This window comes from Molothrus aeneus, chromosome 7 (genome assembly GCF_037042795.1).
Source record: "Molothrus aeneus isolate 106 chromosome 7, BPBGC_Maene_1.0, whole genome shotgun sequence".
Classification (NCBI taxonomy): domain Eukaryota; kingdom Metazoa; phylum Chordata; class Aves; order Passeriformes; family Icteridae; genus Molothrus; species Molothrus aeneus.
The window spans coordinates 1,801,564-1,828,911 of NC_089652.1; the positions used below are offsets into that span (position 1 = coordinate 1,801,564).

The 27,348-nt window shown below is 49.1% G+C and overlaps 5 protein-coding genes across 5 annotated transcripts; all 5 read right to left on the reverse strand.

Annotated features, from left to right (window-relative positions):
* Positions 1–5,202: 5,202 nt before the first annotated feature.
* On the reverse strand, positions 5,203–18,373 carry LOC136558605 (UDP-glucuronosyltransferase 1A1-like). Its single transcript, XM_066553168.1, has 6 exons — positions 17,613–18,373; positions 13,130–13,223; positions 8,469–8,600; positions 8,275–8,362; positions 7,357–7,576; positions 5,203–5,500 (listed from the first exon to the last, which is right to left on the reverse strand). Exons 1-6 carry the CDS (start codon positions 18,371–18,373, stop codon positions 5,203–5,205), a joined length of 1,593 nt encoding a protein of 530 aa, XP_066409265.1.
* An 811-nt stretch (positions 18,374–19,184) lies between these two features.
* On the reverse strand, positions 19,185–20,096 carry LOC136558890 (UDP-glucuronosyltransferase 1A1-like). Its single transcript, XM_066553659.1, has one exon. The coding sequence runs from the start codon at positions 20,094–20,096 to the stop codon at positions 19,185–19,187; it is 912 nt and encodes a 303-aa protein (XP_066409756.1).
* A 705-nt stretch (positions 20,097–20,801) lies between these two features.
* Positions 20,802–21,829, reverse strand: LOC136558891 (UDP-glucuronosyltransferase 1A1-like). Its single transcript, XM_066553660.1, has 2 exons — positions 20,978–21,829; positions 20,802–20,831 (listed from the first exon to the last, which is right to left on the reverse strand). Exons 1-2 carry the CDS (start codon positions 21,827–21,829, stop codon positions 20,802–20,804), a joined length of 882 nt encoding a protein of 293 aa, XP_066409757.1.
* A 1,116-nt stretch (positions 21,830–22,945) lies between these two features.
* Positions 22,946–23,876, reverse strand: LOC136558892 (UDP-glucuronosyltransferase 1A1-like). The gene is made up of 2 exons (XM_066553661.1): positions 23,025–23,876; positions 22,946–22,987 (listed from the first exon to the last, which is right to left on the reverse strand). The coding sequence occupies exons 1-2, from the start codon at positions 23,874–23,876 to the stop codon at positions 22,946–22,948; spliced, it is 894 nt and encodes a 297-aa protein (XP_066409758.1).
* A 2,428-nt stretch (positions 23,877–26,304) lies between these two features.
* Positions 26,305–27,332, reverse strand: LOC136558893 (UDP-glucuronosyltransferase 1A1-like). The gene is made up of 2 exons (XM_066553662.1): positions 26,481–27,332; positions 26,305–26,334 (listed from the first exon to the last, which is right to left on the reverse strand). Exons 1-2 carry the CDS (start codon positions 27,330–27,332, stop codon positions 26,305–26,307), a joined length of 882 nt encoding a protein of 293 aa, XP_066409759.1.
* Between the last annotated feature and the right edge of the window lie 16 nt (positions 27,333–27,348).

The following is a 27,348-nucleotide window of genomic DNA, read 5'->3' on the forward strand; positions in this document are numbered from 1 at the left end:
CTGGGTGTTTGTTTCCATCCCCAGAACTCCCTGCTGAAAATCCCTGCATTTGCTGCCTTCCCAGCTCTTCAGGAACAGCCTCTTGTGGGTAACCAGGACACGCTGGGAGTGCTCAGAGGAGCAGGGCTGCTCCCAAATCTTCCTCAGGTTTTCCTTTTGCCACCAAATCCCTCCATTTCCAGGGCTGTCCCCTGCATCCAGCCTCCTCTGGGGGCTGTGTTCCCATGCCAGCTGGAGGCTTGATGCTTTATTTTGTGGAAAACCGTGGTGGAAGCACCTTCAGTGAGGATCACAGTGGATGCCTTGGAATTCTGCACCAGCCCTGGGATTTGCTGGTGCTCTGAGCAGGCCTGTTCCAACTTTGGGTTTCCTTGTTTGTTGGATCTTTCATTTCTTTTGCCTTAATAGCCCGAGGTGACTTAATCAGGCTTGAATTTTCACAAAAAGAGGGTTTGCATGGTTGGAAATTCAGGGAGATGATGATGATCATCCCAGGGAATGCAATTCCCATCCCATGCTCACAGCATGACCCACTCAAGCCTCCTTTCAAAGCCTTTTTTTTTCCTTCTTTTTTTTTTTTTTTCTTTTTTGGCTTTACCCAAAGCATCCCCTGGGGCTCCCCTCTTCACAGCTCACCAGGTTTAATCCGTGCCTGGAATTCAGGGGCTTCTGAGCAACAAATGGCACCTTTACGCTTTTAAAAAAATAATTTATTATAATGAAGTGGGGGAAAAGAAGGGATGTGAAGGTATGTTTTTCCCAAGGGGTGGCTGATTGCAGGATTTGGGGTGGAGGGACCTTGATGTCCACATGAAGAGGGCTCTGGCTGGGGGAGGAATGTGTAATTTTTTACTGTTTAACAGCCTCACTCGGTGTTGGGGTGTTGGGATGTTGGGAGTGATGCTGGTTGTGGTTTGCCCTTCCTCCCCCTGCCCCTCCCTGACTCATCCAGCCCTGAATCACCCTCCTGCTCTGCTGAGATCATCTCCAAGGGCTTGGGACAGACCCAGCACCCCTCCAGCAGCCCCTGGGGCATCCTCTGGGCTCCTGCCCTGCCCTGCTGCCCCTCACTGAACATTAATTAACCCTTCCACCCTTGTGGCATTGCCCAGCACAAACTGAGTCCCTGGGGCTGAACCACAGAGGCATCTGCCCCAGTGAAGCAGGGACCATGTCCCCCCCTCCCCTAAACTAAGCCAGGCTGTGGTGGCATTCCTGTTCAGGCTGGGTTTTGGGCACAGGCTCAATAAGGCAGGCAGGAGATTTGGATTTGCTCCATGACTCTCTCTTCTCACCCTGAGCAATCAGATCTGGCACAGGAGACCTTTCACCCTTCCTGAAAAGAAAGGGAATTGATGCTCTCTCCCGTGGAGGGAGAGTCTGTCCTGCCCTTTGTCTCAGACATTTTGGCAACCCCTTTTCCCCAGGTTTCATCCCATTCACCTATAAATAAACTCCTGAAAACACCTCTGCAGGTGATAATTAATCTGAGGTCTCTGTGGCTGCTCCAGCTGAAACTGCCTGGGATTGCTGGTGCCAGGGATCCAAACTGCCCTGGGACATCTGCAGTACCAAACCCTCTGGGATGCTGCAGAACAGCTCTGGGGCATGATACAGGGGCCAAAGCATCTTCTGGACCCCTTCCCATGCTTGCTCCCACAGCATTATCCCTGCACTGCTCCCCAGGCTGCACCATCTCAGCTGCAATCCCAAAGCCACTGATTTTTGCACATGGGTTTGGGTGGTTTTGGTTAAATGAGGCTGGTGCTGCTCCTGGCAGGTTGGTTTCCCTCATCCACACTCCTCAGGGAGGTGGGATGCACTCCTCATCTTCCCAATGGTTTCCCACAGTGGGAAATGAGCTCCTGGAAAACCTCCCCAAACTGGAGTCGTGCCTGGGTACCAGCAGCAGTGAGTATTTGCTTTTTACAAAGCCACCCAAAAGGTAGATTAGCAAATAAATGAATTAAATTATTAATTGCAGGTCTGAGTGAGAGCATCCAAGTGAGAGTGTCCAGGGCAAGGGACCCACCTGTGGGTGGAGGTAAAGAAGAGCCCCAGGTAAGGAAGATGGAGTGTTCCTGTGCCTGGAAATAACCAGGATATTTATTTATAAATACATAAATATTTATTAATATAAAATTTATTTTAGTATTTACAAAGATATAAATATTTATTTATAAATTCCCCTCCAAGGGGCAATGGCTTTCAGCTGACAGAAAATAGGTTTAGATGGAACATTAGGAAGAAATTCTTCCCTCTGAGGGTGATGAGGTTTCCCAGGGAAGCTGTGGCTGCCCCTAGAGCCCTGGAAATGTCCAAGGCCAGGTTGGACAGGGCTTGCACACCCTGGTGTGTCCCTGTGGGCCAGGGGTCTCCATGGACCCCCACACTGGGGAGCAGGAGGAGCCCGAGATCCACCCCGAGCTCCCATGGCAGCAGTGGGAAAACCTCCCTGTTGCCCTAGAGGACTGGGCTGAGGCTGAGAAACCCTGTGGCTGCAGAAAAATGCCAGCAATTCCTGTCATTTCCCGTGGTCTGGCTGGTGGGAAGCAGGGAGAGGATGCTGGCTGTGTCCTGCCCCCAGGGCCAGGGCTGCTGTGTCCCCCAGGACACCCCAGCCCAAAACCAGAGGGCTTGGGGGCCATGATTTGCAGCTGAGCTGGGTCTGAGCAGTCCAGAAGAGCTGGGAAGCAGCACTGGCTCTTTCCCAGACTTACCGGGTGTTGAAATCCAGGGGGAAATAAGACAAACACTCAGAAGGTCCCTGGGTGGGAGCAGAAATCACCAGCTCTGGGTGGGGGGAGCTGCTGAGGTGAGAGGTGTTTGTACCCCCGCTCTCCAAGGGCAGTGAGGGCGTTTTGGCTGCTGCTTTTTCCCTGAGATTTGAAGGATTTGCTGGCAAAGCTCAGGCTGCAGTGCCTGGGGCTCTGAGGAGCTCGGGGAGAGGAGCAATGGCTGGCCCTGCCTCAGTTTCCCCTTCTGGGAAGTGCCCCAGTGTCAGCTCTGGGGCTTTAATCTGGGCTGTGGCTGTGGATTTCTCCATCTCCCAGCAAGGGAAGCTGGGCTGGAGGCTCTGCCCTGGTTTTTGGCCCCCAGTTGAGGGGCAATAAGAAGGGACATCATCCCTAATTAACCAATCCTGGGAAGGTGTGGGGGGCCCGAGCTGTGGTGAGGATCCAGCTCCTTCCTCTGAGCCACAGCCTCTTGTCCCAAGTGCTTTGGTTCCTAATTGGCTCTGGGAACCCTCTCCTGGCTGTGTCCATACTCCTGGAGCACCTGGCTGGGGGATGAACGAGTGCCCCAGGAGTTCCAGCCACCCCCCTGGGCTGGCTTGCTGGGAAGGGTGGCCTTGTCCCTGCTCCTGCCTCTGGGTGATCCCAGAGTGGCCTCTGCTGGGCACAGGGAGGCTTCTCCAGCCCTGGCCCTGCACATTCCTTCTCCAAGGGAAAATCAAGAGCAGGATGAAGCAGTGAGGGTGAGGAGAGCGAAGGGAGGAAGAGGATTCCTGGATTCTGCTGCTGTTTTTCTCTGTCTGTGTTAAAAATATTTCTGAAATGAAATAAGTCATGGGATGGGCATTTTAAAACTTCCTTCCTTTCAGTTTTGCTTCCCCTGCACAAGGGGGTTGGAGCTGCAATTGGGATATATATATATTTTTTTTTTTTTACTCAGTTGTGCTCCTCTGATCTGAAATCAAAGAGTTCTCCCCTTGTCCATGCAGAGAAAGTCACTGGGTTGATCCAGAGCCAGTTTGCAGCAGGGCACTCGGAGAACTTCCCCTCAAGGACATTCTGAAGCGGGGTTTTTTTGGCATTGGACACTGCTGGGAGCCAGGGATGCTCAGAGAGGACTGGAGCCACCATGGCTGTGCTGTGACAGCCCTGGGAGGTCTGCAGGGTCTCCTTTCCATCTGTCACCAGCGCCACGGGCACAGCCATTGCTGTCACCTCAGGAAGGTGTGGAGCTGCAGGAGCTGCATTTCCAAGCAGCTCAGCCCTCACACACCATGGGGAGTCTGCACAGCCCAAAGAAAGGGCTCCTTCTGTTTGTGGTGGGCAGGAGGAGGGGAAGAAAAGTGCTGGGCAGGTTGTGGGCAGGGTGGGTGTCCAGGAGATTTGGGCACTGCAGTGGGGACAGGCCGAGGACAGAGACTGTCTTGGACTTCACACATCCCCCTCTGAAACCCCTGCTTTTCCAAACTGCCAGAGAAAAGAGCAGCAGCAGGTGCTCAGCAGGACACCTGTGCTGCCCTGGTGCACTGGGATCCCCCAGCTCAGAGCCTGGAATATTCACCTGGGAGCTGTGGCAGCCTCAGGATGTCACCCCTCAGCAAGGACCAGGTCACCAGGCAGCAGAGACAGGAATGCTGAGAAGGGGCTTTGTGTATCAAGGTGGCTTTCACACCGTGGGGGATTCAATCTGTCCCTTCTCCAGCTCTTTTTCCATGAACAAACAACCATCCCCCCCCATAACTCTCAAGTCAGAAAACACATCAGCCTTTACTTTTGGTATTTGGGGTTTATTTATAGGGCTGGGGGTTGGGGTCCTTGCCTGAGCATCACCTACAAAGAGCAAATCAATTGTGGGGGTTTATAAGCAATGCTCACAAAGATCTCCTCTTTGGAGAGGTGAGCTCCAGCTACAGCACATCTGCCTGATGGGCAGTTTGGGGGAAACACCAGTGGTTTTCCAGCAGCTTGATACTGTTCAGGGTCTTGCAAACCCATGAAGATGTGCATAGAGCTTGGTTTGTGTGACAGCTACTGTGAGTGTACAACATTTGCCTCTCCTACAACAGCAGCCACACAGAGATTTCAAATAGCAATCTGACCAGATGGTTCTCCTAAAGTCCTTCAAAACCCCTACCTATCTCTGCTGCAGGTGGAGTTTAAAAGAAAAAGTCACTGAGTCCTCTGCACACTGACAGGTGGAAGCCAGGGGCCGGGCATTTCACACTCAGACCTTCCCCAGTGACTGCAGCACTCCTACACAACGCATTTTTAACAACCCATTCTTAATTAAAAGGACAAAATTAGATCAGTGGAACAGCCCTTCTCGTGCTGCTGTTTCAAAGGATCCCTATCATTCCTTGGCTGAAAATCACAGTGTTTCATTCATTGCAGTGAAATTCGAGCTGTTCCCTGACCCCGCTGCCGCATCTGGAGCAGGAGCTCAGTCACCCACCACCGTCCCCAGGTGCTAGTGGGACTTGGCTTTGGTGGCCTTGCCTGTCCTGCCCTTCTTGCAGCAGCACCTGCGGCAGCAGCAGAGGCAGCACTTGAAGGAGATGAAGAGGAAGAGGAAGGTGATGGCGGCCAGGAAGGCGATGACGTCCAGCGAGTGGTACTGCACCCAGTTGAGGTCGTGGGCGGCGGGGCGCAGGTGAGGGGCCCCCTTGTGCCTCATCACAAACTCCACCCAGTGCACAGCCAGGTCCAGAGGGTGGATGGGTCTGTCCAGGTGCAGGTCGGAGAGGCGCTGGATGTTCTCCTTGTACCTGCCGAGAGAACGTGGAACCCTTTGAACCCCTCGGGGAAATCCCTGGAAGGATACGCCATAGAGTCTCCACCCAGGCTGAAAGAGAAGATTTCCCTCCCCATGGAGCCTTGCAACACTGATCCACCCCTGTTCCTTCCCCCACGTGTCCCAAATTCTCCTGGTTTCTCCTTTCTGTGTTTCCTCATTGGTTGTGGTACCCCTGTTGGCCGGCCCTGTCTGCCTTGTAGGGCACTGCCCTCAGACCATTGGCTGCTGACCCCATAGCTAACCTAGTGCAGAGCCCATGGACAGGGCTTTGTCCCTGATTTCCTCTTCATCGTTGTCCCAGATTGCCAAGCAAACTGTGCTCTCTTTGCCATCTGGATGGCAGCTGTCTTCTGTTCACTGGGCAGTTTCTTTATCTCTTCTACAATCACTCCTCCCTCTGGGGGGACAACTGCTGATAACAGGCATGATATCAGCCATGCTGTCACTGCATGGCTGGTAAAAACTACAGCATCCCACTGGGAGATGTGAGCCCAGAGGGAGGAGCCAAGCATTCCTAACTGGATATAATCTGAGATCCTGGGACAGCAAGACAACTTCTCCACTGGATTTTCCAGAGGAACAGAAGCTGCCTCTTCCACTGGATCTTCAGAGGAAAACTCCACCCTTCTACAGGATCCGTGCACCAACAGAACCACACCTGACACTGCAGGAGGGCTGCAGCCACAATTCCAATGGGACTGCTGCCAACACCCTCACCCACAGGGTTGCTCCAAACCCCATCCAGGACACTTCCAAGGATGGGGCAGTCGCAGCTTTTGTGCTACTGAGCCCCTTGAGAAGGATAATGGCAAAGTTAGAGGCCCAGCAAGTGCTGGTTAGAGGCCCAGAAAAAAAAAAAAAAAAAAAGAAAGAAAGAGGGAAAACAGTTTGAGCTCTCAGCAGAATCTCTGGGGTGAAGGTCTCTGGCTGAAAGGGGAGACTGGGGGTGGAAAAGCTGGCCAGCTCAGCTTTTCCAGCTGCATTATTATTGTTTTTGTTAGATGCAGTGTTATAGTGTTACAATAATAATTATTATTAATAATTTAATTGCCATTAAATATGGCAATTTAATTGCCATAAAAATTGGGTAGGAAACAATGCCAATAAGCTGCTATTTCTCAGGAATGTGGTGGAGTTTCTTAGTCCTTGGCACCCTCGAATGGGAGCAGGGAAGAGTCCTTATGTCTGAAAGAAATCTCTGTGCTGCCTTTAAGCCCCTTGGGTGTGCTGACTTGAGAAGCAATGGGTTCAAACAATGGGTTCAGCCATTGTGATATTCCCTGAGCCTCCTCAGTGCATCCCTGCAGGTGCCTCCTGCTCTGCGCTGGGAGTGTCCAGCCTTGCTGAGCCAGGCAAGGCTCTCTGTGCTCACAGAATTCCTCATGAGCACTGAGGGGAGGGAAAAATGCCTGAGAAAACTCACCTGTGAGATAAATGAGTGATAAATATGTTTGATATTTAACCCCACTGACCTGTGTCACCAGAGATTTGAGAACAAAAGCTGCTTGACACTTGTGTCAAATCCCTCTCTGTCACTGCCTTGGCTTTAAGAAGGTGACACAATTTTTCTGGCAACTTGATTTCTTCCATTGCATTCCCAGCCCATCTCCCCTGCTCCCTGCAGCCTCCCTTCTCTTGTCCACTGAAGGGGACAGCCTGGAGTTAACCCAGGGTGTGCATCAGCTTCTCCATGGAAGCAGCTGCTCTCAAATCCAAACTTTTGATCCAAGAAGCCATTTAGGAAGAGAAAAACACCCTGTTAAGCTGGAAGTGAACATGCTGGGGCTGCACAGTAAGAAGGGGGAAGGCAGTGCCTCTGGTACTGACTTTTTGTCGTTGATCACAGCTTTCAGGGCATTGGAGATGTCAGTGGAAGTCATCTCCAGGATGTTGAGGGTCAGCCCTGCTCCCCGGGACTCCACTCGCTTGGCGTTGTCCATCTGGTCCCCAAAGAGAGGCATTAGCACCATGGGCACTGCGTTGCAGATTCCCTCATAAACGCCATGGGAGCCTCCGTGGGTGATGAAGGCACGAGTCTTGGGGTGGGCTGTGGAGGGAAGCACAGGCTTGTGTCAGCTCCTGGAATTATTGACTCCCAGCAACACGTCCCTGGGGAAAGAACATGCAGCAAAAAGGGCCGTGGTTGGGGTAAATCAAGGATTTGGGGCTGTTGTGAGAGCATCATCCCTCATGGGCAGACTTAGGGATTGGAACTTTGTAGGCCTCTGTGTTGGTTTGGGGTAATCCTCCAACTTTAGGATTAAACCAGAGCCAGGAGAGGTTAGAAAGGATGTTACCACCAATTAGTTTTTCACCATCTCTTCCATGGTAGTGAAGGTCTCTCACAGCTGAACCTGTTCTGTTACCAGCAAGTCCTGGCAACAATTCCACCATTTTAAAAGCCCAAAGACCTGTCTGGAAGCGCTCCCTTGAGGACCATGAAGTTTCTTTTCAGGCCAGAAGACAGGACAAAACCCCAGCTGGCTGTTGAGACTGCTTACTCAGACAGAAAGACTCATCTTTGACTGGTACTGGAGTGTTGGAAAGCCTTTTCAAACAGAGCTGTGTCATAATTCGGCAATTCCCAGCCAAATTCCTAACGGACCAGCTCCAGCTCCACCAGCAAAGGAAGGTTTGTGGCCCACAGTGCTGGGTCAGGGGACGGTAACTCCCACCTGACCCACAGATGATGCCCTTGGGGCCTCACCACAGCAGCCTGGTGTCAGCCCAGGGTGTCAGACCTACCCAGGAGGTCATTCTGAGGCAGCCACTTGACGAGCTTCACGTTCTTGGGCAGGTTGGGGGGTGCCTTGCCTGTGTAGCGCCAGAAGACCTGGCAGGGGAAGCAAAGCCCACGTCAGATCCCAGCAGGAGAAGGGAGGGAGGAGCTGAGAGCAGCGTGGAGCTGCTCTGCTGGCAGGGGAAGAGGGGATTAGTACCGTCTGAGGGACTGCTCCCAAGCCCTCCGCGATTTCCATGGCTTTCTTCATGGGAATCTCGGACACCATGGAGCCCAGCGAGAAGACAACGATGCCGTGTTCTCCAGAGGCGTTCACCATGGCTTCAAATTCCTGCCAAAGGAAAGCAAGCCTTTAGTCAAAGCCCTTTCTCTTGTCAGGGGCTGGAATTGCTGCCACCTTCCCACAGAACTCTCTGGAAAGGCAACAGAACAAGCGGTGAGCACGACAAAACTGGGACCAGGAAAACGAGTTGTTATTGACAGTTCTGCATCCAAAGCTGCACGGCCAGCAGGTCCAGGGATGGGATTCTCCCCCTCTTGGGAGACCACACCTGGATCCTGCATCCAGCTCTGGAATCATCAGCATGAGAAGGACATGGGACTGTGGGAGCAAGTCCAGAGGAGAACCATGGAGTTGACAAGGAGTCAGGAGCACCTCCCTTATGGGGACAGGCTGGGACATCCTGTTCCAGCCTGGAGCAGAGAAGACTTTTGTGTGGAGACCTCAGAGGCCCTTTCCAGTGCCTGAAGAAACCCAGAAGGAAGCTGGAGAAGGACTCTTCATGAAGAACTGCAGTGATGGGACAGGGAGCAATGGGTTCAAACCAGAAGAGGGGAAATTTGTGTTAGGTATCAGGAAGAAATTCTCTTTGAGAGTGGGGAGGCCTCACAAGCTTCTAGCACAGGGTGCCCAGAGAAGCTGTGGCTCCCCCTGGATCCCTGGAATTGTCCAAGGGGAGGAGGGATGGGGTTTGGAGCCACCTGGGATAGTGGAAAGTGTCCCTGCCCACAGCAGGGGATTGGACTGGATAGGCTTTAACATCCCTTCTGATCCAACCTGTCCTATGATCCTAAAGAAAATGAGTCTGGGAAGTAAAAATGGGCACATTTAACCCAAGCCTGGATTCAGAGCTGATGTTCTTCTTTCCAGGCCACGCAGCTACAAGAGAGAATTAAAATCCTGGAAGACGGTTCTGACAGCAGGTATCTCAAATTTCTAATATCTGGATTTATTGTATCTGCTTTGGGTGTGATAACACTGAACTGCTGCCAGTTTTGTCTCTCTTTTGTTTGAGTGATTTAGAAGGAGATCTAGCACTGGAATCCAGGAACAAAAAGATTCCAATGAAGCAGAAAAAAACAGCCCAAGGCTGGAGCAAAAATTCTTTGAAACAGAAAAATGTTTGGTTGTGCCAAGGAAGGAAAGGCAAAACTGGAGGAAATTGTTGCAGGCATCAGAGTTAAATAAGGGAGAAACAATGAACTAAATGTTTCTGTAAGTCTGGCAATTGCCATGTTATCTCTGGGATCTGAGGGGATAACCAGAGAACCATGGAATGCTTTGGGTTGGAAGGGACTTTATAGATTGTCTCATTCCAACTCCCTGCCATGGGCAGGGACAACAGAGACTGACTCTGTCAGTTTATGCTCTTTTCCATATTTTTGTGGCTGTCTCAAGGCGTATTTAATCCTATTTATATTCTGTGGGACATCAGCTTTGTTTTTTAGATATTTTTGAGTTCCAAGGTCCAACTTTGTGCTCAGAAGTTCTCCTGCTATGAGGAAATTCTTTGCAGCCCTCCTTTGGGGATATGCAGATTATTTTAGTAGCGGTTTTAATCAGCACCTGCTCATACTATTACAAAATATCTGCAGTGGAGATTCATGCAAAAAATAAGAGAATTAGTAGGATTTCTTAATGGAAAGTGGGAGATATCCCATACTGAGAAATTTTGGCACAGTTGAAGCAAAATACAGTTGCAGTACAGAGCATTTTACACAAAAGTGGCAGTGGTGCTGCTTCACTGGTGGTGGGGATTTAATTCCAGTCTGCCTGAACTGTCTGAAGTTCATGGAACATCCTCAGTTGGAAGGGACTCACATGGATCATCGATCCAACCCCTGTCCCTGCGCAGACACCCCAACAATCCCACCCTGGGCATCCCTGGGAGTGTTGTCCAAACACTCCTGGAGCTCTGGCAGCCTCGGGGCTGTGCCCATTCCCTGGGGAGCCTGGGCAGTGCCAGCACCCTCTGGGAGGAGAATCTTTTCCTAAAATCCAACCTAAACATCCCCAACACAGCTCCAGCCATTCCCTCCGGTTCTGTCCCTAGCCACAGAGAGCAGAGATTGGAGCTGTCCCTCCACTGCCCTCTTAAGAAAGCTAGAGACAGGAAAAAGGAAAAGGGAATGGGAATGCCGAGGTGCCCCACAAGGTAACTTTTCCCTCATTCTCGAAGGAATGCAGCGGTGTAGAATGCACTCCCAGCCACTTCCACCCGGCATCCTTTATTCCAGCCTGGGAGCTCCATCTCCTGGAGAGGAGCTCACAGTGCACCCACAGCTGAATTCGTGGTAAAAAAAACGGGAACTAACCTGGGATAATTTGTTTTCCCGAGTGCAGCCTATGCCTCCGACCAAGACCATGTTGGGCATGAGGGGCCTGGGGTACTCAAAGACAAAGTCGTATTTCATGAGCCAAACAGCGGCGTGGCTGAACAGCTCGGGCACGGTCGCCTCCCGCTGCAGGAACTCCCGGATCAAGGGATCATAGGGGGAATAAAGGACAGAGCAGGCCAGGGAGCTGCCCAGGGTGGCCAGGAGGTTGCCCAGGCGCTTCCAGAAGGACATGCGGTCCGTGGAGCGCGTGAAGAACCGCGGGACGTAGGAAGGAGGGCTGGGACACATTGTGGCCTGGAATTCCACGCTGCATGGCAGCCCCCGCAGGAAGTACACGGAGGGCAGGGACAGATGTTCTGCCAGTATCTGCCCACATGGGAAAAAGGGATCCATAAAGATGGCATCAAATTTGCTTCCTTCAAGGTAACGGATCAGCTCTTTCTCGGACAGCAGACGCTTGCAGGAATCCAAGAACATGCTTGTAAAATTGGCAATTTTGGACAGTTTTTTCAAGAAGGGTTGAGGTGTGAAACTCCTGTGGCCCATCTCTTTAAACTCTGCCTCCACAAACTCCTTGGTGTAGGACACAGGGTAGGTTTTCAAGGTGTAAATTGGGGATGAATGGATCCGCAAATTTATCTCCGGCGCAACCACCACGATTTCGTGTCCCTGGTCCCTGAGCTTCTCTATGATTGGGAGTGTGCTGAGCCAGTGGCTGCCATCAATGGGTATGACCAAGAGCTTCCCACCTTCACCAGAGGTCCACAGCAGCAGGAAAAACACAGCCCAAGAGGCAAGAGAAAGAAATCCTGGCTTTGGAGAAACCATTTCCCTGGTGCCACTAGCGAAGTTATAAACGGCGGTGAAACTGCGGCCGGGGACAAGGAATGAATCACGGGGTGCTTTCCACTTGAATTTTAACTAAGGTGGGTTTTTAATTTTTAACAGGCAGAAATTGGGGTAATTTTTAACTGTGGGTAAATATTGGGTTTATCATCTGTTCACAGAGAAGGCTTTCAGTGAGTGGCTGCCATGAGGTGAAGCTGAATGTTTGGACTGACACCAGGAGGGAGGAGTGACCAACAGCCTGTGGGGCTGAGAGGCTGAATGAGAGCCATGAATGGGCTGACCAGCAATCACTACATCATTAACATCCAATTAATGATCAACCCCCTACCTTGAGTCCACTGCAATGATTGGACATGGAACTCGGCACAAATCTGACCTTTGGATTGCTTTGTGCCCCCAGAGTGTAACCAAGAATATTGACAGAGGTTTGATGGTTGTAAAGGTTTATCTCCAGATTTGTTGCTCTATCACAGCAGTTATCAAAGTCAAAGCCCTGAATTTACAGTAGTAAATGTATTGTAAGCAGAGCAATAACTCCTGCTGTCACACACCACAGTGTCTGAAAGCAGAATAGCCTGGGGATATCTGCACTATTTGCACAGCACGAGGGGAATCTGAACAAGGGTCAGTAGTTAGAATCCTGAAGGCTTCCTTTCCCAACCATCCTCTTATTTGCTATCTTGTACTGCTGCTTGCACAAATCCAGAAGCAGCAGAGCTCCCTCTGCTGTCTTTGCACACCCCTGGTTTTGGGCTGTTGGTGCACATGGAATATCCCCAGTTAGAATTTCCTGACCCTCAGGGATCATCGATCCAACCCGTGGCCCTGCATGGACACCCCAACAATCCCACCCTGTGAATCCCCAAGAGCAATGTCCAAACCCTCCTGGAGCTCTGGCAGCCTTGGGGCTGTGCACATTCCCTGGGGAGCCTGGTCAGTGCCCAGCTCTCTCCGGGGGAAGAACTTTTTCCTAAAACCCAGGCTGATCCCCTCTCCTGATGTTCTGTGGTTCACCCAGCCTCATGTTCAGTGGCACAGCAAAAGTGCCTGGGTATATCCACGGAGTTAATTCTATATTTCCAATTTTTGTTCAATCAAGTCTCCTACAATTAACTGGCATTCCACATTCCTTAGGGATATTAAATCCTCTGACCTAGAATTATTTTGAGTGGACATAGAGCGTGCCACGAGTGATGGTGACAACTCGACCTGAGCTCTCCTGGAGAAAAACCATTCAGCAAGCCTTGTGATCATCTCAAAGCCTAAGATTCCCATTCCCATGCCATCCTGGGATTTGATCACACCCTGCCTCAAGCACACAAATATCATTATAGGAAACACTTAAAGAAAGCACACGCTGAACAAGCACCCTCAGGGCAAGCAACGACAAACCTTTGAGAGTGGCTTCTTCTGCAGACAGTTGATGCCTCCAACATAGACCATGTTGGGCATGATGGGGCGCGGATACTCAAAAACAAAGTCGTATCTCATCAGCCACACTGATGCTTGGCTGAACAGCTCCTGTATTGTCACATCCCTCTCCAGGAACTCGGAGGCCAAGCTCTCGTATTTCAAATAAAACAGGCGGCAAAGCAAAGGCTCTGAGAGCCCAATCAGGAAGTTCTTCACTCGCTCTGGGAACGCCATGTGGTCGGAAAGAGACGATAAAGTCTTGGGCACGTAGGATACAGGGCTGGGAGACTGCGCGGCTTTGTAGTCTAAGGTGCAAGGAAGGCCACGCATGAAGTACACAGAGGGGAGTGAGAGATACTCAGCCAGAATGGGCCCACAGGGCAGCACAGGGTCCATCATGATGGCATCGAATTTGCTCTCCTGGAGGTACCTCATGAGCTCTTTGTCAGATAAGAGATGCCGACAAGCAGAAGTGAACATGTTGGTCAGCTCTGTGATGTTGCTGAGTAAAAATGAGAGCGTTAGGGTCTCAAAGCTATTTTCACCCAGCTTCTGGTAGTATTGGTCCACAAACTCCTGGGTGTAAGGCACTGAATACGTTTTGATGGTGAAGGACTGGGAGCTTTTCAAGAGTAAGGCAGCATCAGGAACCACGGCCACGATTTCGTGCCCCTTCTCCCAGAGTTTCTCCAGGACCATCCGCATGCTCAGCCAGTGACTTCCATCCTGAGGCACCACCAAGAGCTTCCCACCATCTGCCAGACTCCAGAAAGCAAGGAAAAGCACAAGCCCAGCGTGTACCTGGTGCCTCCACATAACTGTCATGGGGCAGGCAAAGAAACTAGCTGCTCCTCAGCAGCATATGAAGAAAAATCTCCTTGTATCTCATTTATATTGCGGTGGACGTCAATATTTTATCTCTACAAAATGTTTACTGATACAAGTTATGGAGTTCAAAGACCATATTGCTGATAAAAGCCTTGATTAAGGTCCTATCAAGGCACCTATGCTTTGCTATTCATTTAGGTTATCTCTGATTATTCAGAATAATCAGTAGAAAAAGCAGTTGTTCATGGAGGGGGTTTGCTGTGTCAGGGTTGTTTCAAGTGACTCACTGTGCACTCAACTGTCCCAGGCCAGATTCAAGTCAGTAATCAAATTTATGGCCACTCCACAGAGCTTATATCACAAGCACTGTGTTGCACTGTTGGCAAGCAAGACCTAACCCCTTAATTTTTGCTCAGAAAGGTGTCTGGAGTTCAGAGAATGTCTTCCATGGCAAGCTGGAGCTGGGACATGGAGCAGCAGAGTCACCAAAGTTTGGGTAACACATTAACCAACCACCTTTCACCTTTTTAGCAAAGCAGTGATAGAGCAGAAAGCACAGTTTGTGCTCAAGAGGGGCCATCAGAGTTCATAGGTGAATGGCACGAGGCTAAACATCGTTTTGAAAAGCAATGATGCAGCAGAATACGGGGCTCTTGCTCAAGAGGGGCCACGGGAGTTCAGGGTGAGAGGCTACGGGACAAATGGGTTTGAAAGTTCTTAATAGCAGTCCCTTCCCCAAATTCCAGAAGGCTTGGCTGCGGTACATGCTATGTGGAAGCCCATATTCCTAGACAGAAGGGCCTGGCCAAGCAGATCTCACCTGCCATTAAGGCATATTCTACATGGACAGGGAAAAGATGGATGCCAAAAGTTTGCAAGTTTACAAGAGCAATACAAGATACAGAAATGGTACCTGGACAAGAGCTGGCTGGAGAAGACAGAATCTTTTAGACCTCCCCAACCAAGCACTCCTGAACAGAGTGAAAACTGAGCAGTTTCTCCAGGCCTGGAAGGGTTCTTTTGGAGCAGGTAGGAATGATGGGAAATCTGATCCATGAAATGGCTGCCTTTGCCATAGGCACCTGAGTGTGATAAATACACTCCAAGGCTAATCCTAAGTGTTATTCCAAGATTAAGACTGTTTCCTAAAATGTTTATTTGGAGAGGAGGTCCTCCATGTGGCCTATTAAAGAAAAGGGGTTCTTTTATGCATTTTTTATGGAAAATGCACTAAATAGGAAGGAATTTCAGACATCAGTGGGGAGGTTTAGATTGGATATTAGGAAACATTTCTTCATGGAAAGGGTTGTCAAGCACTGGAAGGGGCTGTCCAGGGCAGTGGTGAAATCACCATCCCTGGAAACGTTCAAGAAACGTGTGGATGGGGCACTTGGGGCCACGGTTTAATGGCAGACCTGGCAGTGCTGGATTAATGGTTGGACTCTGATTTTAGAGGGCTTTTCCAACTTTACAGTTCCATGATTTGATGCAGTCCTATTCTGCAGCTGGTGAGACAGAACTGTGGCTCTAGCTGGCATTAGGGTAACAAAGACCAAAAACTACAGAAGGCAGAGGCAAGGGATTCTCACCTGCCAGGGCTGCTTTTCCTCCTTTCTGTGGTAAAAATATCTCAAATAATGAGGTGATGCAGCATTCATCAAGCCTTAAGGTGGCAGTACATACTCAGGGAGTGAACTCAGAGTTGCAGAAACACTCTTACCCTGCATAAAGGCCTCTCAAATCCTCGTATTTGGTACCAAATCACTCCCACCTAGTTAAGTTCTGCTAACATTTCAGCCAAACTTGTATCATCTGTGAGACACTAAAACAAAACCCTATAAAACAACACTAAAGAGGTAAGAAAACCCCCTCAACCCAAACCCTTGAGGGCAAACTCAAAAAAGTTTGAAGGAAAAAAAAAAAAAAGAAGTTCACAGAAGTTCAGCAAAAGTTCATAGAAGTTGTGACACCGGATTTTGAGCAGCACATGAACACCCTCCAGGTGTTTACTAGTGCAGAGACTGAAGTCCACAAGTCCAGCCCATTCCAAAGGTGAGATAGCAGGAGAAAGTCAAACAAAAGTACAGAACTAAGTGCCAAGGTTGTAAGCTGGAAACAGTACAGCAAATATCTGAGCTAAGGGAATCCATGATTATCTCTCCTGTAAGCTTACAAATCCTGGCAGGCAGCCTGCACCTCTTATTTACCCCCTAAATCCCTTTTAAATTCAGAGGGTTTGTCTAAAAAAAAAAAAAAATCTGCACCTCTTAAGAGGCTGATTTGGGTTTTTTTGGGCCATGGTGTGAAAACACACTCCTCTTTGTTTGCTCTAAGCTTGTTGCATTTCAGTGTTAGTCATAGGACAAATATTGGGAAAAACTATCAGTAACCCTTGTGCCTTTAGCTATGATTTTCCAGATTTTACAAACCTCTGCCATAATTATCATAGGTTTAGCTGTGCACTTTATTCCCTCTCTGCTTTTCTAGCCTGAGTGCTAAGTTTGAATCATCTTAAAAATCCTCCATTTTTACTGAGTGAGATTGAGCTTTTTCTGAAATATCAGACTTATCTCAGCATTTTGTAAAGCAAATATCTGAAAAACCCAATAGGAATAGTTATTATTAAAAATAGGATCCATGAGGATACTCTGCATACCACAAAATCTATTTGAAAGCACATTAAAAAACCGGCTGAAATGAATTAATTTTAGAAGAATAAAGTAACTTATACTTTGTTTTTTTGATGTTGGATATAAATTTACCTATAGAGCATCACTGGCCTGGGATATACAAGCTGGAAAAATGGGCCTATAAAGGCCTCATGAAGGTCAGCAAAGGCAGATGCAAAGTTGTGCCTCTGGAATGGGATAATTTCATGCCACAGGAAAGGTGCACAACAGCTTGAATGCAGGAGATGACAAAAAGTTAAAGAAAAAAATGAGATTAACAGTGACAGGACAAAAGGCAACAATCACTGCAACATGGAAAATTCAAACTGGATTCAGGAATCAATTGGATATAATAAAGTGTGTTCTCTAGAGGAGATACATAAAATTTGACAAGAGAGAGAAAGGAACAACCTGACCTGGACATATTCTGATAGAAAGTTCTCTGAGAGGCCTTTAATGTCCTTCCAGGTAACAATGTTTTCTGAGTTTATAAAAAGTCAAAGCACAGAGAATCCTTCCTTAAGGAAAAGAAAATAAAAAAAAAAGACAGAATTGCTGAGGAGATCAGACGGAGGATAAATGGAGTGCTCCTCAAATCAAAGTGTGTCTTGCAACACACCAAAAGCCTACTCCAAAGCCAAAGCCGCCTTGAGCAGGGAGCACAGAGCCAATGGGGATTCTGCCAGAGATAATTCCATATACAACATTTTCTCTACCTTTCTACTCCTATAATCATTCCCAGATACCAGAAACAGCACCTCCCTGCAAAGCACGAGCAGTTTCAAACCCTCCTTTCTAATGAAAGCTGTGTTTCAGCTTCCCAGAGATTTCCAAAGCCTGCAAGGACAAGAAGAGAAAACAGAGCGTGACCCACCTGACTTAGCTTCTTGTAAGCACAATTTACTCCACTAATCAAAACCATGTTGGGCATCAAGGGTTTTGGGAAGTGCAAGACAAAGTCCAGCTTCATGAGCCAAATGGAAGCCTGGCGCAGGAGATCCGGCACGGTCACCTCCCGCTGCAGGAACTCCGAAGCCAGTTCTGCATAAGGTTGGAAGACAACGTTGCAGAGGAAGAAATTGGGGATGTCATAGAGCATGTTCTTCACCCGCTGGAGAAAGGTCATGCGGTCTGTAAGGTCTGTAAATACTCTGGGGACATAGGAAGGGGGATTGGGGCACTGCGTGGCTTGATATTCCAAACCACATGGAATTTGCTGCAGGAAATACACAGAAGGCAGGGAAAGATACTCGGCCAGTATTGCCCCACAAGGGAGGACAGGATCTGTGAGGACGGCATCAAACTTGCTCTCCTCAAGGTACCTGATGAGCTCCTTGTTGTGGATTAAGTGTGTGCAAGTGGCCAGGAACAGAGCAGAGGTCTTCTTTGCCTGTTGGTACTGTCTAATGACTCTTTCCAGAAAAGGTCCTCCTTTAAATAAATCCATTACTGACCCTTTGAAAATTTTATCCATCTCTTCCCGAGTGAAAGGCACTGGATACATTTTCATCACAAAGTTCTTGGATGGTTTGATGTGCAAGGAGACTTCAGGTGCCACCACCACCACCTCATGTCCCTTCTGCTGGAGCATGTCCAGCAATTCCTGCATGCTGAGCCAGTGGCTCCCATCCACCGGCACCACCAGCAGCTTCCCAGCAGCAGCCAGGCCCAGCAGGGACAGGTGCAGAAGCACAACTGGTGGAGAAGCCCTGAGCCCTGGGGCCATTCCTGCAGGGATCACGTGAAGACTTCCAGGGAAGGAAACCCGCGGCAGCACAGGAGCTCCGGCGCTCGCGCCGTGCTTCTCAGCAATCTCTGCCCCAGCCCAACTTTCTATCCTTGCTTTATCTGCTCTGTGGTAAATGTGTAATCACAGGTGTGATAAAAGGCTGCATAACCAGCAGCAGAGTTCAGCCAGCTGATAGATGTGGTGGATGCAACAGATAAGCCTCATGTTTTTATTAATCTTGGCAGCTCTTTCACCATTGAGCGCCACCAGCCAAGCCGACACAGCCCCTTCAGACTCCTCAAATTTGCTGCTAGAATGGAAACAGCCATCATCACCAGGCCAAAATTTTCCTAGATGTGCCAGCAAACAGAGGGGCTGCTCCTCAACCTGAGAGCCCCCCACCTGCCACCTTCCTCCAGTTTCCAGCTTGGGAAATACCCAGGTGAAGAAGCACAAAAAATTCACCAACAAAGAAGGATGTAAAGATGTAACAAGGACAGAAGCCTGAGGTGCAGTTCTCAGTAAACACCAGACCCAACTAAAACAATTTGCTATTAAGGGATTGCACCTGACTGCAAGGATTTGACAACCCACCAGATGCGATCGTCACTAAGAGAGTACCAAGTTACACAAAGTTACACAAAGTGGCTCTGAGTAGTACATGAAATCAAATCAACAAATGCAACGCACACTTTAGAGGTGAGAAGATACAGGAGTGCTATCTACAAATGGAAAGGGAGAGGAAAATTCAGGAGCATTCATCCAACCACCCAACATGGGAAGTCAATTCCCATCTGCAACACAAGATTCAAGCCTCCTGAACACCAAAATCCATCACAGCACAAATTAAAAACAAAGTGGGACCCACCTGAGGCAGCTCCTTGTGAGCACAGTTTACTCCTCCTATTGGAATGATGTTGGGCATCAAGGGTCTTGGATAGTCAAGCACAAATTCCAACCTCAGGAGCCAAACAGAGCCCTTCCGTAAGAGATCCTGCACAGTCACCTCCCGCTGCAGGAACTCTGAAGCCAGTTTTGTGAATGGGTCAAAGGCAAAATTACAGAGGAAAAGGTTTTGGGTGTCAAAGAGCAGATTCTTCACCCGCTGGAGAAAGGTCATGCGGTCTGTCAGTTCTGAAAATGACCTGGGCACATAGGAAGGAGGATTGGGACACTGAGTGGCTTCAAAATCTAACCCACACGGGATTCCTCGTAAGAAATAGACAGAAGGAAGGGAAAGATGCTCAGCCAGGATCACCCCACAAGGTATTACAGGATCTGTAAAGATGGCATCAAACTTGCTCTCCTCAAGGTACCTGATGAGCTCCTTGTTTTGCAGGAGATGTTCACAACTGCGGACTGCCAAATTACCGAGTTTTTTCATATGTTGGTACAATTTAAGAAATCTTTCCAGAAAAGATCCTTCTTCTAATGAAGCATGTAGAAACGCCTTGAAATGTTCCTCCATCTCTTCCTGTGTGATGGGGCCTGAGTGCCTTTTCATCACAAAGTTGTTTGATGGTTTGATGTGCAAGGAGACTTCAGGTGCCACCACCACCACCTCATGTCCCTTCTGTTGGAGTATGTCCAGCACCTCGCGCATGCTGAGCCAGTGGCTCCCATCCACTGGCACCACCAGCAGCTTCCCAGCAGCAGCCAGACCCAGCAGGGACAGGAGAAGAAGCACAACTGGTGGAGAAGCCCTGAGCCCTGGGGCCATTCCTGCAGGGATCACGTAAAGGCCTCCAGGGAAGGAAACCTGCAGCAGCACAGGAGCTCCGGCGCTCGCTCCGCACTTCTCAGCAATCTCTGCCCCAGCCCAACTTTCTATCCTTGCTTTATCGGCTCTGTGGTAAATGTGTAATCATAGGTGTGATAAAAGGCTGCATAACCAGCAGCAGAATTCAGCCAGCTGATAGATGTGGGGGATGCAACAAATAAGCCTCATGTTTTTATTAATCTTGGCAGCTCTGTCACCTTTGAGCGCCACCAGCCAAGCCAACACAGCTCCTTCAGACTCCTCAAATTTGCTGCTAGAATGGAAACAGCCATCATCACCAGGCCAAAATTTTCCTAAAACTGCCAGCAAACTGAGGGGCTGCTTCTCAACATTAGAGCCCCCAGCCTGCCCCCTTCCTCCAGTTTCCAGCTTGGGAAATACCCAGGTGAAGAAGCACAAAAAACTCACCAGAAAAGAATGACGTAGAGAGGCAACTAGGACAGAAGCCTGAGGTGCATTTCTCAGTAAACACCAGACCAACTAAAACAATTTATGAATTAGGGATTGCACCTGACTGCAAGGATTTGACAGCCCCAGAGACATGTTTGTCACTCACTAAGAGAGTACCAAGTTACACAAAGTCACCCAATGCACACAACATAGCTCTGAATATGTGAAATGAAAGCAGCAGATGCAAAGTACACTTTAGAGGGTGAGAAGGCACACGACTGCTGCCTACAAATGGAAATGGAGAGAAAAATTCAGAAGCATTCATCCAACCACCCAACATGGGAAGTCAATTCCCATCTGCAACACAAGATTCAAGCCTCCTGAACACCAAAATCCATCACAGCACAAATTAAAAACAAAGTGGGACCCACCTGAGGCAGCTCCTTGTGAGCACAGTTTGCTCCTCCTATTGGAATGATGTTGGGCATCAAGGGTCTTGGATAGTCAAGCACAAATTCCGACCTCAGGAGCCAAACAGAGCCCTTCCGTAAGAGATCCTGCACAGTCACCTCCCGCTGCAGGAACTCGGAAGCCAGTTTTGTGAATGGGTCATAGACAAAATTACAGAGGAAAAGGTTTTGGGTGTCAAAGAGCAGATTCTTCACCCGCTGGAGAAAGGTCATGCGGTCTGTAAGGTCTGAGAATGACCTGGGCACATAGGAAGGAGGATTGGGACACTGAGTGGCTTCAAAATCTAACCCACACGGGATTCCTCGTAAGAAATAGATAGAAGGAAGGGAAAGATGCTCAGCCAGGATCACCCCACAAGGTATTACAGGGTCTGTAAGAATGGCATCAAACTTGCTCTCCTCAAGGTACCTGGTGAGCTCTTTGTTTTGCAGCAGATGTGTACAGCTGGAGAAACAAAAATCAGTGAATCTTTTCGTAGCTTCTACTACTTTAAAAAATCTTTCAAAAAAAGATCCTTCTTCAAATGTAATATTAAAATATGCCTTGAATGTATTGTCCATCTCTTCCTGTGTGTAGGGGACCGGGTACATTTTCATCACAAAGTTCTCTGATGGTTTGACGTGCAAGGAGACTTCAGGTGCCACCACCACCACCTCGTGTCCCTTCTGCTGGAGCCTGTCCAGCCCCTCCCGCATGCTGAACCAGGGGCTCCCATCCACCGATACCACCAGGAGCTTCCCAGCAGCAGCCAGACCCAGCAGGGACAGGAGCAGAAGCACAACTGGAGGAGAAGCCCTGAGCCCTGGGGCCATTCCTGCAGGGATCAGCTGAGGACCTCCAGGGAAGGAAACACCGGCAGCACAGGAGCTCCGGCGCTCGCTCCGCACTTCTCAGCAATCTCTGCCCCAGCCCAACTTTGTATCCTTGCTTTATCTGCTCTGTGGTAAATGTGTAATCACAGGTGTGATAAAAGGCTGCATAACCAGCAGCAAAGTTCAGCCAGCTGATTAAATATGGGGATGCAACCGATAAGCCTCGTGTTTCTATTTAAAAATCTGTTCAGCTCTTTCACCTTTGAGCGCCACGTGCCAAGCCAGCAGAGCCCCATCAGACTCCTCAAATTTGCTGCTAGACTGCAAACATCCATCTCCATGGCCAAAATTTTCCTAGATCTGCCAGCAAACTGAGGGGCTGCTCCTCAACCTGAGAGCCCCCAGCCTGCCACCTTCCTCCAGATTCCAGCTTGGGAAATAGCCCATTGAGGAAGCACAAAAAATTCACTGGCAAAGAAAGATGTAGAGAGGCAACTAGGACAGAAGCCTGAGGTGCAGTTCTCAGTAAACACCAGACCCAATTACAACAATTTATGAATTAGGGATTGCACCTGACTGCAAGGATTTGACAGCCCCACAGATGGGTTTGTAAGTCACTAAGAGAGTACCAAGTTACACAACGGTACCAATAATTAGAGATTGTAGGGACACTTAAAACTGGACATGACAGAGGAAAGAAAATCCTGTCCTCACTGGACATGCTTTGACAGGAGGTTCTCAGCGAGACCTCAGATGTCCTCTCAGAGACAATGTTTGATGAGCCTCTGACAATAGAGAACACTGAAAATCCTTCATTAAAGGAATGAAAGGAGACAGAAATGCAGATGAAATCGGCCAGATTGGACCAGAGGATAAATGTACATGTCCTCAATTTAAAGTGAGTCTTGCTTCACATCAACAGCCTTGAGGGAAGAGGCTCTGAGGAACCCACTCCAACCCAAAGCTGTCTTGGAGCAGAGACACAGGACCAATGGGGATTCTGCCAGAGATAATTCCATATACAACATTTTCTCTACCTTTCTACTCCTATAATCATTCCCAGATACCAGAAACAGCACCTCCCTGCAAAGCACAAGCAGTTTCAAACCCTCCTTTCTAATGAAAGCTGTGTTTCAGCTTCCCAGAGATTTCCAAAGCCTGCAAGGACAAGAAGAGAAAACAGAGCGTGACCCACCTGACTTAGCTTCTTGTAAGCACAATTTACTCCACTAATCAAAACCATGTTGGGCATCAAGGGTTTTGGGAAGTGCAAGACAAAGTCCAGCTTCATGAGCCAAATGGAAGCCTGGCGCAGGAGATCCAGCACGGTCACCTCCCGCTGCAGGAACTCCGAAGCCAGTTCTGCATAAGGTTGGAAGACAACATTGCAGAGGAAGAAATTGGGGATGTCATAGAGCATGTTCTTCACCCGCTGGAGAAAGGTCATGCGGTCTGTAAGGTCTGTAAATACTCTGGGGACATAGGAAGGGGGATTGGGGCACTGCGTGGCTTGATATTCCAAACCACATGGAATTTGCTGCAGGAAATACACAGAAGGCAGGGAAAGATACTCGGCCAGTATTGCCCCACAAGGGAGGACAGGGTCTGTGAGGACGGCATCAAACTTGCTCTCCTCAAGGTACCTGATGAGCTCCTTGTTGTGGATTAAGTGTGTGCAAGTGGCCAGGAACAGAGCAGAGGTCTTCTTTGCCTGTTGGTACTGTCTAATGACTCTTTCCAGAAAAGGTCCTCCTTTAAATAAATCCATTACTGACCCTTTGAAAATTTTATCCATCTCTTCCCGAGTGAAAGGCACTGGATACATTTTCATCACAAAGCTCTTGGATGGTTTGATCTGCAGGGAGACTTCAGGTGCCACCACCACCACCTCATGTCCCTTCTGCTGGAGCATGTCCAGCAATTCCTGCATGCTGAGCCAGTGGCTCCCATCCACTGGCACCACCAGCAGCTTCCCAGCAGCAGCCAGGCCCAGCAGGGACAGGTGCAGAAGCACAGCTGGAGGAGAAGCCCTGAGCCCTGGGGCCATTCCTGCAGGGATCACGTGAAGACTTCCAGGGAAGGAAACCCGCGGCAGCACAGGAGCTCCGGCGCTCGCTCCGCACTTCTCAGCAATCTCTGCCCCAGCCCAACTTTCTATCCTTGCTTTATCGGCTCTGTGGTAAATGTGTAATCACAGGTGTGATAAAAGACTGCATAACCAGCAGCAGAGTTCAGCCAGCTGATAGATGTGGGGGATGCAACAAATAAGCCTCATGTTTTTATTAATCTTGGCAGCTCTGTCACCTTTGAGTGCCACCAGCCAAGCCGACACAGCCCCTTCAGACTCCTTAAATTTGCTGCTAGAATGGAAACAGCCATCATCACCAGGCCAAAATTTTCCTAGATGTGCCAGGAAACAGAGGGGCTGCTCCTCAACCTGAGAGCCCCCCACCTGCCACCTTCCTCCAGTTTCCAGCTTGGGAAATACCCAGGTGAAGAAGCACAAGAAATTCACCAACAAAGAAGGATGTAAAGATGTAACAAGGACAGAAGCCTGAGGTGCAGTTCTCAGTAAACACCAGACCCAACTAAAACAATTTGCTATTAAGGGATTGCACCTGACTGCAAGGATTTGACAACCCACCAGATGCGATCGTCACTAAGAGAGTACCGAGTTACACAAAGTTACACAAAGTGGCTCTGAGTAGTACATGAAATCAAATCAACAAATGCAACGTACACTTTAGAGGTGAGAAGATACAGGAGTGCTATCTACAAATGGAAAGGGAGAGGAAAATTCAGGAGCATTCATCCAACCACCCAACATGGGAAGTCAATTCCCATCTGCAACACAAGATTCAAGCCTCCTGAACACCAAAATCCATCACAGCACAAATTAAAAACAAAGTGGGACCCACCTGAGGCAGCTCCTTGTGAGCACAGTTTACTCCTCCTATTGGAATGATGTTGGGCATCAAGGGTCTTGGATAGTTAAGCACAAATTCCAACCTCAGGAGCCAAACAGAGCCCTTCCGTAAGAGATCCTGCACAGTCACCTCCCGCTGCAGGAACTCGGAAGCCAGTTTTGTGAATGGGTCAAAGGCAAAATTACAGAGGAAAAGGTTTTGGGTGTCAAAGAGCAGATTCTTCACCCGCTGGAGAAAGGTCATGCGGTCTGTCAGTTCTGAAAATGACCTGGGCACATAGGAAGGAGGATTGGGACACTGAGTGGCTTCAAAATCTAACCCACACGGGATTCCTCGTAAGAAATAGACAGAAGGAAGGGAAAGATGCTCAGCCAGGATCACCCCACAAGGTATTACAGGATCTGTAAAGATGGCATCAAACTTGCTCTCCTCAAGGTACCTGATGAGCTCCTTGTTTTGCAGGAGATGTTCACAACTGCGGACTGCCAAATTACCGAGTTTTTTCATATGTTGGTACAATTTAAGAAATCTTTCCAGAAAAGATCCTTCTTCTAATGAAGCATGTAGAAACGCCTTGAAATGTTCCTCCATCTCTTCCTGTGTGATGGGGCCTGAGTGCCTTTTCATCACAAAGTTGTTTGATGGTTTGATGTGCATGGAGACTTCAGGTGCCACCACCACCACCTCATGTCCCTTCTGTTGGAGTATGTCCAGCACCTCGCGCATGCTGAGCCAGTGGCTCCCATCCACTGGCACCACCAGCAGCTTCCCAGCAGCAGCCAGACCCAGCAGGGACAGGAGAAGAAGCACAGCTGGTGGAGAAGCCCTGAGCCCTGGGGCCATTCCTGCAGGGATCACGTGAAGACTTCCAGGGAAGGAAACCCGCGGCAGCACAGGAGCTCCGGCGCTCGCTCCGCACTTCTCAGCAATCTCTGCCCCAGCCCAACTTTCTATCCTTGCTTTATCGGCTCTGTGGTAAATGTGTAATCATAGGTGTGATAAAAGGCTGCATAACCAGCAGCAGAATTCAGCCAGCTGATAGATGTGGGGGATGCAACAAATAAGCCTCATGTTTTTATTAATCTTGGCAGCTCTGTCACCTTTGAGCGCCACCAGCCAAGCCAACACAGCTCCTTCAGACTCCTCAAATTTGCTGCTAGAATGGAAACAGCCATCATCACCAGGCCAAAATTTTCCTAAAACTGCCAGCAAACTGAGGGGCTGCTTCTCAACATTAGAGCCCCCAGCCTGCCCCCTTCCTCCAGTTTCCAGCTTGGGAAATACCCAGGTGAAGAAGCACAAAAAACTCACCAGAAAAGAATGACGTAGAGAGGCAACTAGGACAGAAGCCTGAGGTGCATTTCTCAGTAAACACCAGACCAACTAAAACAATTTATGAATTAGGGATTGCACCTGACTGCAAGGATTTGACAGCCCCAGAGACATGTTTGTCACTCACTAAGAGAGTACCAAGTTACACAAAGTCACCCAATGCACACAACATAGCTCTGAATATGTGAAATGAAAGCAGCAGATGCAAAGTACACTTTAGAGGGTGAGAAGGCACACGACTGCTGCCTACAAATGGAAATGGAGAGAAAAATTCAGAAGCATTCATCCAACCACCCAACATGGGAAGTCAATTCCCATCTGCAACACAAGATTCAAGCCTCCTGAACACCAAAATCCATCACAGCACAAATTAAAAACAAAGTGGGACCCACCTGAGGCAGCTCCTTGTGAGCACAGTTTGCTCCTCCTATTGGAATGATGTTGGGCATCAAGGGTCTTGGATAGTCAAGCACAAATTCCGACCTCAGGAGCCAAACAGAGCCCTTCCGTAAGAGATCCTGCACAGTCACCTCCCGCTGCAGGAACTCGGAAGCCAGTTTTGTGAATGGGTCATAGACAAAATTACAGAGGAAAAGGTTTTGGGTGTCAAAGAGCAGATTCTTCACCCGCTGGAGAAAGGTCATGCGGTCTGTAAGGTCTGAGAATGACCTGGGCACATAGGAAGGAGGATTGGGACACTGAGTGGCTTCAAAATCTAACCCACACGGGATTCCTCGTAAGAAATAGACAGAAGGAAGGGAAAGATGCTCAGCCAGGATCACCCCACAAGGTATTACAGGGTCTGTAAGAATGGCATCAAACTTGCTCTCCTCAAGGTACCTGGTGAGCTCTTTGTTTTGCAGCAGATGTGTACAGCTGGAGAAACAAAAATCAGTGAATCTTTTCGTAGCTTCTACTACTTTAAAAAATCTTTCAAAAAAAGATCCTTCTTCAAATGTAATATTAAAATATGCCTTGAATGTATTGTCCATCTCTTCCTGTGTGTAGGGGACCGGGTACATTTTCATCACAAAGTTCTCTGATGGTTTGACGTGCAAGGAGACTTCAGGTGCCACCACCACCACCTCGTGTCCCTTCTGCTGGAGCCTGTCCAGCCCCTCCCGCATGCTGAACCAGGGGCTCCCATCCACCGATACCACCAGGAGCTTCCCAGCAGCAGCCAGACCCAGCAGGGACAGGAGCAGAAGCACAACTGGAGGAGAAGCCCTGAGCCCTGGGGCCATTCCTGCAGGGATCAGC

Coding starts and splice junctions, on each gene's coding strand:
- LOC136558605 (XM_066553168.1), bottom strand. CDS start 18,373: ATGGCCCCAGGGCTCAGGGCTTCTCCACCAGTTGTGCTTCTGCACCTG. Junction 8,363..8,468: donor TGGGAGCAGTCCCTCAGACG/GTACTAATCCCC, acceptor TTCCCCTGCCAG/GTCTTCTGGCGCTACACAGG. Junction 7,577..8,274: donor GCCTCAGAATGACCTCCTGG/GTAGGTCTGACA, acceptor TTCCCTCCACAG/CCCACCCCAAGACTCGTGCC.
- LOC136558890 (XM_066553659.1), bottom strand. CDS start 20,096: ATGGCCCCAGGGCTCAGGGCTTCTCCACCAGTTGTGCTTCTTCTCCTG.
- LOC136558891 (XM_066553660.1), bottom strand. CDS start 21,829: ATGGCCCCAGGGCTCAGGGCTTCTCCTCCAGTTGTGCTTCTGCTCCTG. Junction 20,832..20,977: donor CTCACAAGGAGCTGCCTCAG/GTGGGTCCCACT, acceptor TTCCATTTGTAG/GCAGCAGTCGTGTGCCTTCT.
- LOC136558892 (XM_066553661.1), bottom strand. CDS start 23,876: ATGGCCCCAGGGCTCAGGGCTTCTCCTCCAGCTGTGCTTCTGCACCTG. Junction 22,988..23,024: donor CTTACAAGAAGCTAAGTCAG/GTGGGTCACGCT, acceptor TTGTCCTTGCAG/GCTTTGGAAATCTCTGGGAA.
- LOC136558893 (XM_066553662.1), bottom strand. CDS start 27,332: ATGGCCCCAGGGCTCAGGGCTTCTCCTCCAGTTGTGCTTCTGCTCCTG. Junction 26,335..26,480: donor CTCACAAGGAGCTGCCTCAG/GTGGGTCCCACT, acceptor TTCCATTTGTAG/GCAGCAGTCGTGTGCCTTCT.